The 14891-nt window shown below is 52.8% G+C and overlaps 1 protein-coding gene across 5 annotated transcripts in view; it reads right to left on the bottom strand.

The window, feature by feature from the left end:
* Positions 1–14891, bottom strand: part of Ryr1 (ryanodine receptor 1) — a 134319-nt gene that overhangs the window by 60958 nt on the left and 58470 nt on the right. For all 5 annotated transcript variants that reach the window (XM_075986704.1, XM_075986732.1, XM_075986713.1 and 2 more), the window contains exons 38-57: positions 11209–11355; positions 9722–9995; positions 8939–9053; positions 8719–8851; positions 8051–8145; positions 7015–7150; positions 6633–6819; positions 6441–6549; positions 5194–5314; positions 4930–5099; positions 3848–4068; positions 3664–3754; positions 2655–2795; positions 2139–2302; positions 1955–2033; positions 1719–1808; positions 1166–1306; positions 779–853; positions 624–699; positions 279–402 (exon numbers count right to left, since the gene is read on the bottom strand). In XM_075986704.1, coding sequence (XP_075842819.1) covers positions 279–402; positions 624–699; positions 779–853; positions 1166–1306; positions 1719–1808; positions 1955–2033; positions 2139–2302; positions 2655–2795; positions 3664–3754; positions 3848–4068; positions 4930–5099; positions 5194–5314; positions 6441–6549; positions 6633–6819; positions 7015–7150; positions 8051–8145; positions 8719–8851; positions 8939–9053; positions 9722–9995; positions 11209–11355 — 2689 coding nt within the window. The remainder of the gene's footprint in view (positions 1–278; positions 403–623; positions 700–778; positions 854–1165; positions 1307–1718; positions 1809–1954; positions 2034–2138; positions 2303–2654; positions 2796–3663; positions 3755–3847; positions 4069–4929; positions 5100–5193; positions 5315–6440; positions 6550–6632; positions 6820–7014; positions 7151–8050; positions 8146–8718; positions 8852–8938; positions 9054–9721; positions 9996–11208; positions 11356–14891) is intronic.

Raw genomic sequence — 14891 nt, 5'->3', positions numbered from 1 at the left:
GTTGTTTTCAGAGTTCTGCTTCCCCCAGCTCTCATCTCCTTGGCCTCACCCTTGTAGCCAAGTCTCCACCCAGAGGCCACTCTCCTTAGTATCTCTTTCGGCCTGACTACACTTTCCAGGCTCCGCCCCTCTAGGAGGACCTCCTTTGTAGCCCTATTGTTCTCAGCCCCACCCCTTTGCTTCCTTACGGTCCCGCCTCTGTTCCCAAGCCCCGCCCCCAATCTCCTTCCTTCCAGCCTGCCTGTGGTGGCCTCTGCCCAGGTTCCCGGCTCACGTGCCTGGTGACAGCATAGCCATTCATCTGCAGAAACTTCAGCAACTCCTGGGCCTTCTCTCGGTCCCGTGCCTTCTCCTTAGCCGTGAGCGTGTCGTAAGGGACCAGCAAGGGATGGGACCCACCCCCTGGGGACAACAAAAGGTTAGAAGTCAAGGGTCGGGGAAGGCATGTTACTCTCGCTGTGGTTCTTGCGGTTGCATACCTGCACAACTAAAAAAGGTGCTAGACTGTAGGGCGGTGGAGCAGAGTAACACCATGAAGCCCAGACTCGAACCCAGGATTTACGAGTGGGGGACCGAAGAGAAGGGAGAAGGGGCCAGAGGTGCGGAGGAATGGGTGTCCTCACCTTTGGCCTCCAGCTCTTGCTTCTTCTTTCGCCCCCATGTGTTGTGGTAATTTTCTGCCAGTTGTTCGGCCATGGCCTGGAAGTGGGACGCAGAAAGTCAAGGACCATATGCAGGTGGCCCCTGTCCTTCCCAAGTAGAAAGTTGGAGACCTCACCTGCAGCTCCCGGGACAACGTAACCCCGCTGAGGTCTGGGGGCTGGGGGTTGTAGCCTTCTCGAGGGTCATACGTCTGAAAAGTCAAGAGGGGGAAGATCCTTGATGGATTAGTAGGAAGCCCAATCAGCTCTGACCTTGCCTCCAGAAGCCTCCCCTGCGCCATTCCTTTTAGGCCCTGTCGCTAAGACACCCCCCTCCGCTCTTCAGTCCGTTTGGTGCAGGCTGCCCCTTCTTACTCTACGTCCCCGCTGCCAGGCCGCATTGCAACCCCAGCCATCCAGCCACACCTTTTCATGACCCCTCTACCGTTTGGCTCCGCCCCTCCCAGTCCCACCGCATCAGAACCACCCTTCCCAGCCCCTTCACTGCCTGCTAGCAGGCTAACCTGGGCAGTCTGGGATATCTTCCTTGTTTTCTTCTTCTCTGTCTTTTCCTCCTCACCCTCCCTGGCCTTCTCTACTGTCCACTCCCAGGCAATCATGGCTTTCAAGGATTCCTTGATGGGCCAGCGGTAAATTTCTTTGTCCTAGAGCAGACAGCGGAAGCAGAGTTGAGAGAATAGGACCAGAAGAAAAGCCTGGTTCAGTTTCCCTGGTCTCTACAGGCTCCAGGGGAAGAACACCCCCACCAAGGGCTAGAAAGTAGGAAGTGGAGCAGTCAGGATTCGAAGCCAGGACTCTAATCTTCTTTGTAAACAAGTGTTTCAAATACAATCCTAGTACCCATTTTCCAGAAGCCTCAGAGAGGTCTCGCTACCAAGAACTCTTTCTAAGAAAAGGGACATGAGGGTGCTGGGGTCCTCAAAGGGAAGCAGCCAGTCTTGCAGGAGGGCAATCCATTAACAGACACCAACCTATGAAGTGCCTCACTCTTCCCCGGACCCCTAGATTTTGGAGTTCCATTCTGACCTCTGACTTCAGGCCCTAAGGTTTGGTCACCTTCTCTGAAAAGGTCTTGTAGGGTCTCAGCATGGGGTGGGTCTTGAGCTCTTCATCAGGGTTCTCCCCGTAGGACCAGTTGTTCTGGATCTAGAGGTGGAGGCAGGGTGAGAGGTGGGGGCAGCCTGCAGGGCTGAGGGTCCTAGGGATGGCTGCGGGTCCAAGACAACCCGGGGTCTCAGAGAAGACATGGGGCTTGGGAAAAGAAGGAAGGCAGAGGGGACCCCGGGGTTTACCTTGTCGAAGGCCCATTTCTCGTGGGTGTACTCTGCAAACTTGTTAATGAAGGAGTCCAGCTTCTCTGGGATGATGACGCTGTAAGCAGAGATGGGACCACAGGCAGTGGGGTGGGGCTTTCGTCTCCTTCTGGAACCTTCCTTTGCCCAACCTAAGCCCGCACTGTCTGTCCCCAGGTCTCACTTGAGAGTCTCCACAGGCCGGGGATCAAAGTTGCCTTCAGCATCCACTGTGGCTTTTTTCTCCGTCTTGGACGAATAGGAGGCGTCTACGTAGTCAGGAGGCAGCGCCCCCGCAATGGCACACAGACAAGGCATGGCTATTCGGTAGAGCTCCTGGTCGTATTTCTGAGGGTGCCAGGGACGTAGGGGAGGATCATGCAGGCTTCCCTTCCCCCTAATGCTACAGCCCCAACCCACTCTCTTCTCTCTGAACCCACAAAGCTGCTAGTCACTCTCCCTACAACCGAGGCCTCACTTTGTCCTGTTTTGTTTGTTTTAGACAAGATCTCATGGAGCCCAGGCTGTCCTTAAACTTGCTATATAACCCGAGCGACTTTGAATTCCTAGTCCTCCTGCTTCTCCCGACCCCTGGACACAGGTGTGTGCGACCCCATCTGACAGGGATCTCATTCCAGATCTTCGAGATTGAACCCCAATCCCCCCACAGGCTCCTTTGAGACCCCATGGGTGCCCAGACCTTATGCGCCAGGGAGTCAAAGATGCCCCAGAAGAGCTTGCGTGTGAGGTGCAGCTCTTCCTCAGAGGTGACCCCGAAGTTGGCCCAGCCTGTGGGGAGGCAGTAGTACTTCCAGCAGCGCTCGTAGTGGTTGGTGAGGAGCTGGGAGCGGAGACACAAAGGGAGGCATAAGCAGGTGGCAGGCGGCGAAGGCCCCAGGAGGCAGCGGGTGTCAGCGCTTGCAAATGAGATGCTAATAAGGGGAGGATGATATGCTCGTTAGAGAATGGGCCTGGATAGCTTATTATGTAGAGTTAGTGTTCTCAATGGGAGCCATGATGGGCATTAAACTACGGCTGCGGTTTGTCTGTTGTTTTCACAGAAATAGGCAAGCTAAGAGTCTCCTGGTAGAGTTGTGTGCACACTAATGGGATGATCTGTGCTTATGCAAATGAGTATGGCAAATAGAAACATAGGCAGCGCCCCATGGTAATCAAAAAGGCCTCCACTACCCAATATGCAACTTGGAGTTGGGGCTAATTTAGGAATCTTATGCAAGACAGTAAGCGGGGGGGGGGGGGGGGCGGGGGGGGCAGCGCCTTATGCAAACTAGCATGCAAATGACAAAGTGGGAGAGACAGTATGCAAATATTCAGAATAGCTATGGTACTGTTTATTCAAATAAACGCAGTCATTTAAATACTGGAAGGCTGGTGGTCTGGGCATGTGAAGAAAATGCTAATGGGAGAAAATAGTGCGCCCATGAAGATATATGTTAATTGAGGCGGGGGCTGGCTTACTTAGTTAGGCAAATTAAGCGGTAATTAGGGAATGTTAGCAGTACCAATGACGCACAGCGAATGTTATGGGAATCCTAGTCTGCAAATGAGGATGCTAATTGGCTTCCTCGTGTTCGTTGTCCGCAAGTTAGCTGTGGTGGGCGTGGCTAATAGGACGAGCCCACTGGTCCGGAGGCAGAGTCAGAGTGCGTGTGAGCAAAAGACAGGCTCCCGCTGAGGACCGCCCTCACCTTGAGTGGCATCTTGGCGAACTCGTTGAGGATGGGTACGTCGAACACCAGGCGTCGAAGCAGGTGCTGCAGCATGGACGGGCGGATATACCTGAGGAGGACACGCCCAGAGAGGGCAGAGAGCTCATACGAGGCTCCGCCTCACGGCCCCGCCCACGCCGCACCCACCCGGACCCCGCCTCACCTGCAGAGTGCCATGAGGCAGTCCTCGATGACATCACGTTGTGCCTTGGTGAGCGAGCGGCCCCGCGACAGGCGGTACACTGTATGTAGCATGGAGTCCACCATGATGGCGCGGTGCTCGGTGCCCGCAAAGAGGGGCGCGCACTTGGTGATGAGCGGCAGCACGGCCAGGCACAGGTAGCGGTTCAGCGCCAGCGCCATCTCCGTGGTGCTGAAAGTAGCCTGGGATACAGGGTGAGGTCATCAGGCCCGCGGCACACCCTAGTGTTGCCTTGGTACCGAAATTTCTAATCAGTCATTCTCCTAACTCACTCACATTCCTCCAGATCTCTACCCACATCCTTATTACCTGGGATCTCTCTCTCTCTCTCTCTCTCTCTCTCTCTCTCTCTCTCTCTCTCTCTCTCTCTCTCTCTCTCTCTCTCTCTCTCACACACACACACACACACACACCAGGAATTGATTACCGAAACTCATGACTCTGATTTAGCTGTTCTGTAATGTCGACCTTCTACAGGATTTCGTGTAGCCCAGGCTAGCCTGGAACTGCTGCTCATCCTGGCTCTACTTCCCAAATGCTGGGATTACAGGCTGGGATTGCCCAGGCTTTTGTTGTTGCTTTGGAGTTGTTGTTGTTGTAGTTGTTATTGTTGTTTTGAGATGGGGGTCTCATTATGTAGTCCTGGCTGGCCTACAACTAGCTACATCTAGAACTTGCTACGTAGACCAGGCTGACCTGCCCCTGCCTCCTGAGTGCTGGGATTAAAGGCGTGCATCACCATGCCCAACTCCACTTTGGGTTTTTAAGGCAGAATTTGACTGTAGCCCAGGCAACTCACTGTCCTCTGGCCTCCATCTCTGTGGTACTAGATTAAAGGTGTGTGTCATTACACCCAGCAAATGCTTTCTCGTAACTGAAGGACTGGGGATTCCTACTCACTCTGCAGCAAAACTGTTTTCCATGGGTTTTGTTTTCTATCACAATGGTGCAGGTGAGATCGGGAAATGCAGGCCATTCCAGTTCCGTTGATGCTGTCCCTCAGCCCGTCCTGTGTGGGTGACTAGCTAGGTGGGGTTGCTCACCGTGTCCAGTGAGGCGGCTGCCCTCATGTCAGGAAGGAACCCCACATCCAGCACATGGAGCAAGAAGTCCTGGTTCTCGATGCCATACACTCGGTCCAGGAAAAGCACCATGGATGCCTTGTGGTCAGGCACGAAGGAAGCAGACATCTTTGGCTGTACCAGTGCCCCATCTACGGGCAAGGAGGGTGGGGTGTTGTTAGCACGTGTTTCTCTCCCCTTGCTCCCTCCCAGCACCACTCCCTTGACATCTCCTGCCCCATCTACCTTTGCCCAGGGTGGGGATCTGCAGTGGGAGGCTGATGATGCCCACAAGGTCGTCCAAGGGCACAAGGGACCGAAGGATGGCTCGGATCCTCAGGGCCTCACCCTTTCCGGCTTGGATCAGCTGGAGATGGCGGACAGAATAGGCAAAATATCAGACAGCTCTGACCCACTTGGGCACTGTTCTGTTCCAACCACTCTTGACATGCTGATGGTAAAGCAAGCCTCCCTTTGTGTGTATGCATTGTATGCATATGTGTGCACACATGTGTGTGCATGTGTGTGCAAGTACATGGGCTTGCTCCTACACCTCCGAGTGAAGATCCGAGTTGATGCCAGGTGTCTTTCTTTCCCTATTGCTCTTTCCTTGTTTTTTGAGACCGGGTCTCACTGAACCGGAAGCTCATTGTTCCAGTTAACTTGGCTGTCCAGTGAGCCCTGGTGATGCCGTTTTTCTGGCCATTGTTTCTTTTTTGGAGGGAAGTGTTTTATTTTGTTTTGTTTTGAGACAGGATCTCTCTGTTATATAGCCCCGGCTGCCCTGGAACTTGTTATGTAGGTCAGGCTGGGCTGTAACTCAGAGATCCACCTGCCTCTACCTCTTGAGTGTTAAGACTAAAGGCATGCACCCCCATCCCTGGCTCTTTATTTTGGCTTATTAGGGGGTGCATATGCTATGGTGTGCATGTGGGGGTCAGAACACAATGAATGGGAGTAGGTTTTCTCCTTCTACCACACGAGTCCTGGTGACTGAAATCAGGTTAGTGGCGGGCACCTTTACACACTGAGCTAGTAGCCCCTTGTTTGGTTTTTGAGGCAAGGCCTCACGTGTCCAAGTTGCTGTGTAGCCAAAGATGACCCTGAACTTCTGACCTTCTGGATATTACCTTCCCAGTCCTGGATGACTGGCCTGGTCCACCGCACACAGCGGTGTTGAGACAGGGTCTTGTTATGTTGTGCAGGGTAGCCTCAAGCTCCCAGTACTCATGCCTTTACAGTGCTGTGACCATAGGGGGGTGTGACAGGAACCAGCGTGGCCCCATTCCCAGCTCAAGTCTCATTGATGACCATCTGTGTGCACCTTCTCCACCCCTCCCCCAGTCCTCTGAGTCTCCACTCCATTTCCTCCACTGAACTCCATGGGATGGGGTCTGAGGATGTCCTGGTCATGAGTGTGTGGGACCACACCCACAGTGAGCTCTATGAATGTTGCCTGGGGCCTGAAGGCTGAGGCTGAAGGCAGGGCTCACATGCATCTCAGGTGCACAGCGTCCCAGCAGGTCGATCAAGGCGGCATAGAAGGACATGATGGCATGTCCCAGGTGCACCCGGTTTTCCTCTGGAGGCTCCTCACCAAAGCTGTAGGGGAGAAGGTGGTGATGGGAGGGGTCCAGGGGCATGGTAGTGGTGGTTACCATACTGCGAAGGAGACAGGGACTCACTGCTCACGTCGCCGGTCCCTGCGGACACCTGGTCCATCCCGTGCAGGGTCCTCGGAGATGCGGATGGCCTCCTCTATGGCAGCCAGCAGCCCTGAGCCACCCTCGCCCCTCAGGGCAGGTCCGAAGCACTCAGGTTTTCGGATCAACAGCCGCACCACAACATTAGCGTTCTCTTCCACACTCTCACCTGGTGCCCAGAAAGGTCAAGAGAGCTCTTGAGGGGACGCCCACGGAACCCCAGCACACCCAAGGATAACATCAGGTCCTGTTGACCCTCAGACACACTTAGCGGGATCCCCTTGGGGAGGCCATAAGCTCAGGGTATGGATGTCATTAGAGAGAGGCTTTAGCCAGTGACCCCACACCTCCCACCTCGCCTCACCATTGACAAAGACGGCAAAGCGCAGGAAGTCCAGGTAGCGTTCACCCCCACAGGGATTCCACCCGATATCAGGATATCCTTTGGCCAGGAGCATGGAGCAGCTTTGTAAGCCGCAGCCTGCCAGGTATGACACAACCTGCAATGTAGAGGGAGCTCAGCCCAGGACTACTCTCCTCCCTCCGGTTCAGGCTTACTATCCCGGAGCTCCTCAGCCCTACACACCTCCATGTCCTCAGCAAGCTAACCTAGGCTTATCTGCCTCAGCTCCATCCGTGCTGTCTCCTTCCTGAGCATCCTTCACCCCCCAGCCCTCCCCATAAACATGAGTCAGGTTATTCTTCCATGCCCACCACCTGGGATAAGATGCAGCATCCTTGCTACAGCCTCCAGGACCCCATGTGATGTCCATGACATCACCGTTCACCGCTCCACCTCCATTGCCTTTATCCCAGCCAGGGCTGCTCCAGGGACCCTGCATTGCCCCTGCCCCTGAGGTCTAGATCATTCTGAGCTTTATTCAAATTTCACTTTCTCTAACCATCTCCCCAGCCCCTTTCCCTAAAACAAGGTCTCTCTGTGAAGCCCTGCCAGCCTGAAACTCACTCTGTGGACCAGGCTGGACTCAGACTCACAGAGGTCTGCCTGCCTCTGCCTCTGAGTGCTGGGATTCTATCTGACTTATAAATGCTTTTAAGGACGAACTCATTAGTGCTCCACAAAATCATGATTACGTAATCACCAAGCAGACTGAATGACAGAGGTCAGATGATGCAGTCCCTTTTCCAGGTCACTTAGTTAGGGAGTGGAACCGCTGACTTTAGTTGCTGAACCCAAAGCCCCCTGGAGCCCCACTTGGCCTTGACAAGCACCAAGGCCACCCAGTGGGGATGCGTAGCCTATAGAACTGCTCCCAACCCCTTTCCTCAGCCGCTGCTGGTGGCCCTTCCATGTTAGTTTCCTCTGATTGGGCCCTGGGGTGATCAGCGACAGCACGCGCCCACACAGAACGGCATGGCTAGGCTTCCTCCCGCCACACCTTTTCCAGGTCTTGCTCTTGCAATGCCAAGGCCAGCTCGTTGTTATCAATGACAGAAGCAGCTGCCACATCCAGGGGCGTGGAGCCCTGCATGCCTGTGGGGACCAAGAGTGATCAGAATGAATTTGGGGGATTTATCGCTGGGTTCCCACTTTTTCTCAAAGAGTTATGCGCATCCCGTGTGTGGTGTGTATGTTTGTGTGTGTGTGAGTGTGTGTGTGTTTGAGTGTGTGTGTATGTGTGTGTACAGGTAGATACAGAGGCCAGAAGAGGGCTGGATCCTTTGGGGCTGGAGTTACAGGTGGTTGTGAGTCACATAATATGGTGCTGGTATCTGAACTCTGGTCCTCCTGATAGAGCGATAAGTGCTCTTAACCCCTCCCCAGACTTGATGGTGCCACCTCCTCTGGGAAGTCCTTCCTCACCACCCCTTTCCACAATGGGCTAAGCTGGTCTGTGCTTTTCCCTCTGGGCTGATGGAGTCTAGACTGAGCTTTATTCCCTGGCTGTTGTGTGAGCTGTGGGTCAGTCAGCGTTGTCTGTGTCAGCATCCTAATTGCTTTTTGGGGTAGGGGAGAGTAGGGGGTGAGATAGAGTCTCATGTAGCCCAGGCTGGCCTCAAACTTGTTAAGTGCTGAGAATCACTCTATGGCCTCTGGGTTTCTCACCCAGGCCAATGCCACTGTTCTCCAGCAGGTAGCTTAGGTGGTCAAACATGGAGCGCTGGTTCTGCCGGCTGATCCGGCAGAAGTAGCAGAGGAACCGGCAGCAGCTTGTCACCATCTTGGGGAAGCGTATCTCCTGCAGGGGGTAGGAGGGAGGGCCAGCAGTGAGTGCCCACACTCTGTGTCCCCTCCCTGAGCTCCTGCCCCCATCCAGGCTCCTCACCTTCGACTCGCCACCCCCAAGGACGTTCACCATGACCTCCATGACGGTTTCGTGCATGCCCAGCGCTCTCATCAGGTTTGGGTGCTGGTAGAAGACTTTGTTATTCATGATGTTCCTGTGAGCAGACAGAGTGGGTAGGGTTAGCAAGCCTGGGGGTGGGCGGAGCACATCCAGGGAGAGCCACGGTCACCATGGTGATAACAGTCTGCGCTCTCTATGTGCCTTTTGCAGATCCAAATTCATCCATCCTTTTTGGTTTGTTTTGTTTTAGTTAGGTTTTGAGACAATATCTCACTTTGGTACCTCAGGCTGGCCTAAACTATATAGCCCAGGATGGCCTAGAGTTCACAATCATCCTCCTGGATCCTGCCTCCCAAATGTGAGGTGACAGGTATAAGCCACAACCTAGCTCTTCACCCATCTTCTTATCCACTCTGGGAGACCATCTCACCAGCCTCATTATTAATATTTATTATTATTATTGCAAAACAGGGTCTTACTATATATCCCAAGCTTGTGTAGCCCAAGATTGCCTGGAACTCAAGATCCTCCTGCCTCAGCTTCCTGAATGCCACCCCAAACTTGCTATCTTGTTGCTATAAGCACAAGTCCCCGAAGCCCCGTGGTTACTCTGTGCAGGGTATTGCCGTTCCCTTTGTTACAGGAGAAGACTCTAAGCTCAGAAATAGCAAAGGTGCCAAGAGTCCCACAGTGACCAGGAGCTGTTAGGACACTGTGGGAAGGACGGCAAAGCACCCGCTAGCCGGCAGGGGGCGCACTCACCCGATGCTCTGGATCATGAGGTTTTCCTCCTGGGGACCCATCTGCACAATAAGCAGCGAGCGGATCTGGCCCAGGCACTCCAGCAGGCTCATGGTGTCCTCCACCGAGGACGGCGAGATCGTGTAGGCCCTGGGCAAGGCGCGCAGCAGCTCACCGAGCCCATCGTATTGTCGGTGAAGGAGACTGAACATGGCACGAACCAGCTCAGGGCTCTGAATGAAGTCCTCCTGCGCCCAGCGCACCACCGTGTGGGACACCAGCTCCTGCAAAGACTCTGAGAAGAGGTTGGGACACTAGGCTGTGGCTTTGAACGGGAAGAGAGGGAAGCCTTTCTCCGTCACTAACTGCCTTGTCTTCCACTTGCCACAAGCACATGGATCCAGATAAATTTTCTATTGTCCCAAGAATCAATCTCTTTCTCCCTCTCTGCCTCCCTCCCTCCCACCTCTCTCCCACCCTTCCTTTTCTTTCTTCCTTCCTCTCTCTCTCTCTCCCTCCCTCCCTCCTTCCTCTGGACTCTGCAGTCACCTGTACTCATGCACATAAACACACACACACCAAACAAATAAACAATAAAAATGGGCAGGCTGTTGTAGCTCACATCTCTAATCCCAGCACTCAGCAGGCAGAGGCAGGAGGATTTCCATGAGTTTGAGCCCAGCCTAGTTTACAGAGTAAGATTCAAGTCTACGTAATGACACCTTCTCTCTCTCTCAAAAAGAAAGAAAGAAAAAATAGGCTCAGACTCTCAGACGTCTACCAGTGTCAGAGTCCGTCTAGAGTGTGGCTAATAAACAGTTTGCACTGAGACACCGAACATGGACCATGTGTTTCTAATTCCTCGGCATGGTAATCATTTCACTATGAGAGAAAATGGAAACGAGGACCACTAGGAAACAGGAGCCATCGCAGTGCTGGAGCCGCCCCATCCCAGGCTAGATGCACCACTACTCTGGTAGATGACATCACTACACAGTCAGCCGCAGCCTGGACACTTGGGCCACATCTACAGTACCCTCTTCTTCCCCAACTCTTGCTCTCTTGTTTCCCTCCCTCCCTCCCTCCCTTCCTCTCCTCTCTGTCTCTGTCTCTCTCTGTCTCTCTCTCTGTCTCTGTCTCTCTCTCTCTCTGTCTCTCTCTCTGTCTCTGTCTCTCTCTGTCTCTGTCTCTCTCTCTCTGTCTCTCTCTCTGTCTCTGTCTCTCTGTCTCTGTCTCTCTCTCTGTCTCTCTCTCTCTGTCTCTGTCTCTCTCTCTGTCTCTCTGTCTCTGTCTCTCTGTCTCTCTCTCTGTCTCTGTCTCTCTCTGTCTCTGTCTCTCTCTCTCTCTGTCTCTCTCTCTGTCTCTCTCTCTCTCTCTCTCTCTCACACACACACACACACACACACACACACACACACACACACACACGTACGTGTGCTTCAGAAGCAGTCTCCCCGAGCCTGGGGTTCCCGCCCCACCCTGTCCCTGCCCTTGTCCCCAGTCCTCACGAGGCTTGTGCTCCTCAGCTGCCGGCTCCTCCTCGGGTTTCTCCTCTTTCTTCTTCACCAGCCGCACTTTCTCCAACAGGCTCATCAGGCGGCTACCCAGCGTGGTCTCTTCCTCTGGCTCCTCTTCCTCCCCCTCCAGCTGGATTCCTGGAGGCCAGAGGATGGGATGTCCCTCGAGCGCTTGCTTAGCATCCGTCCAGGCCATTTGTTCACCCCTTCCCCTCTCTCACTCAGGCATACGCTCTGAGTTCTTCATCCTCCTCCTCCTAGGAGGAACTTGCGGCTGTTTGTTGGGCTTGTTTGCTTTTTCTGAGGCAGTCTCACACACTCTAGGCTGACCTAGAATCCCTGTTCTTTCTGCTTCCCCCTCCCCAGTGCTGGGATGACTATGTGCTGACAGGCCTGGCTCTGTTTAGTTTCATTAACTTGGAAAGTAATTGCTGGATTTTTGAGACAGAATCGTGTAGACCAGACTGGCCCTGAACTCCCTAGGGAACCCAGGCTAGCCTCAAACTTGTAAGTGATCCTCCTGCTTCAGCCTCCTGAGCACCAGTGTACGCCACCATTCCCTTTAATCAAGTCACCCAAATATGTTCAAAGGACAAAAGAGAAAGAAAAGAATGAATAAAATGTCAAAAAAATTTAAAGAAAGCATGCTGTCATGGAACACCCATCAGAGAATTTATCACCACTATTATTATTACAATTATTACTAATAATTAGTATGTGTGTGTGTGTACTGAGACAGGGTCTCATTATCCTAGAACTCACTCTGTAAGCGAGGCTAGTCTCAGATTAGCAGAGGTTGACCTGCCTTTGTCTCCTAAGTGCTAGGATTATAGGCATGTGCCACACATTGGGCTGAGGAGAAATGAGTAATAAAGAGGTAGATATTATAAAAAGAACCCCATAGATAAGTACAGAGCTGGGTTTGTGGTGCACGCCAGTCATCCTAGCACCCAGGAAGTGGAATCAGGAAGATCAAGACTTTAGGTCATCGTTAGCTACACGTCCATTTCAAGGTCAGGCTGTCCTACATGAGAACTTAACTTAAAATAAAAATTAGTAACCACACATTTTCCAATAAAGTATATTTTAATTTAGAAAGGACTTTTTTCTTTTTTTTCTTTTTTGAGACAGGGTTTCTCTGTGTAACAGCCCTGGCTGTCCTGGAACTAGCTCTGTAGTCCAGTCTGGCCTCAAATGCCCAGAGATCCGCCTGCCTCTGCCTCCCGAGTGCTGGGATTAAAGGTGTGCGCCACCACCACCCGGCTAGAAAGGAATTTTTAAAAATCACTTGGAGAGGTGTGGATTTGAGTGGTAAGAGAAAATGTGATCTTGAAAGGGGGGTTCAGAGGGCAAGGGTGTGAGTGGCTCAGTGGGTAAAAACTCTCACTTCATAAGCCCCATGAGCTGGGTTCAGTCCCCGCAATCCTGATGAAGCTGGATGTCAGGGTGCACATCTATCATGGCAGCACTCCTGTGTGGAGAGGCAAGGTTGGAACAGGAGAACCAGCCAGACACTTCCACATGCAGCATGGAGCAGAGACACTAGAGAGCTTGTCTTGGAAATACGGCAGGAGCTGGGCAGTGGTGGAGCACACCTTTAATCCCAGCACCCGGGAGGCAGAGGCAGGTGGATCTCTGTGAGTCTGAGGCCAGCCTGGTCTGCAAAGTGAGTTCCAGGACAGGCTCCAAAGCTACAGAGAAACCCTGTCTCGGAGAGAAAAAAAACAAGGTAGGAACCAACTCCTGCAAGTTGTCCTCTGCTTCTGCCCAGAGGACACGTACCTCTGCAGTCACACACCCATATATGCACAGGGCACGTACAGTGCATCTGCAGTCACACACCCATATATGCACAGGGCACACACACATCTGCAGTCACACACCCATATATGCACAGGGCACGTACAGTGCATCTGCAGTCACACACCCATATATGCACAGGGCACATACAGTACCTCTGCAGTCACACACCCATATATGCACAGGGTACATAGAGTGCATCTGCAGTCACACACCCATATATGCACAGGGCACATAGAGTGCATCTGCAGTCACACACCCATATATGCACAGGGCACATACACATCTGCAGTCACACACCCATATATGCACAGGGCACACACACATCTGCAGTCACACACCCGTATATGCACAGGGCACATAGAGTGCATCTGCAGTCACACACCCATATATGCACAGGGCACACACACATCTGCAGTCACACACCCATATATGCACAGGGCACACACACATCTGCAGTCACACACCCATATATGCACAGGGCATGTACACACACATCTGCAGTCACACACCCATATATGCACAGGGCATGTACACATGCATCTGCAGTCACACACCCATATATGCACAGGGCACACACACATCTGCAGTCACACACCCATATATGCACAGGGCACATACAGTACATCTGCAGTCACACACCCGTATATGCACAGGGCACGTACAGTGCATCTGCAGTCACACACCCATATATGCACAGGGCACGTACAGTGCATCTGCAGTCACACACCCATATATGCACAGGGCACGTACACATCTGCAGTCACACACCCATATATGCACAGGGCACGTACAGTGCATCTGCAGTCACACACCCATATATGCACAGGGCACATACACATCTGCAGTCACACACCCATATATGCACAGGGCACGTACAGTGCATCTGCAGTCACACACCCATATATGCACAGGGCACGTACAGTGCATCTGCAGTCACACACCCATATATGCACAGGGTACACACACATCTGCAGTCACACACCCATATATGCACAGGGCACGTACACATCTGCAGTCACACACCCATATATGCACAGGGCACATACAGTACCTCTGCAGTCACACACCCATATATGCACAGGGCACATACAGTACCTCTGCAGTCACACACCCGTATATGCACAGGGCACGTACAGTACATCTGCAGTCACACACCCATATATGCACAGGGCATGTACACATCTGCAGTCACATACCCGTATATGCACAGGGCACACACACATCTGCAGTCACACACCCGTATATGCACAGGGCACATACAGTACCTCTGCAGTCACACACCCGTATATGCACAGGGCACGTACAGTACATCTGCAGTCACACACCCATATATGCACAGGGCATGTACACATCTGCAGTCACATACCCGTATATGCACAGGGCACACACACATCTGCAGTCACACACCCGTATATGCACAGGGCACGTACAGTGCATCTGCAGTCACACACCCATATATGCACAGGGCACATACAGTGCATCTGCAGTCACACACCCATATATGCACAGGGTACACACACATCTGCAGTCACACACCCATATATGCACAGGGCACATACAGTACATCTGCAGCCACACACCCGTATATGCACAGGGCACGTACAGTACCTCTGCAGTCACACACCCATATATGCACAGGGCACATACAGTACCTCTGCAGTCACACACCCGTATATGCACAGGGCACGTACAGTACATCTGCAGTCACACACCCATATATGCACAGGGCACGTACACATCTGCAGTCACACACCCATATATGCACAGGGCACACACACATCTGCAGTCACACACCCGTATATGCACAGGGCACGTACAGTGCATCTGCAGTCACACACCCATATATGCACAGGGCATGTACACATGCATCT

The sequence above is a fragment of the Microtus pennsylvanicus genome, chromosome 1 (assembly GCF_037038515.1).
Source record: "Microtus pennsylvanicus isolate mMicPen1 chromosome 1, mMicPen1.hap1, whole genome shotgun sequence".
NCBI classification, from domain to species: Eukaryota; Metazoa; Chordata; class Mammalia; order Rodentia; family Cricetidae; genus Microtus; species Microtus pennsylvanicus.
Note: the sequence above shows the minus strand (reverse complement) of the source record. Positions and strands in the feature narration are given on the sequence as shown.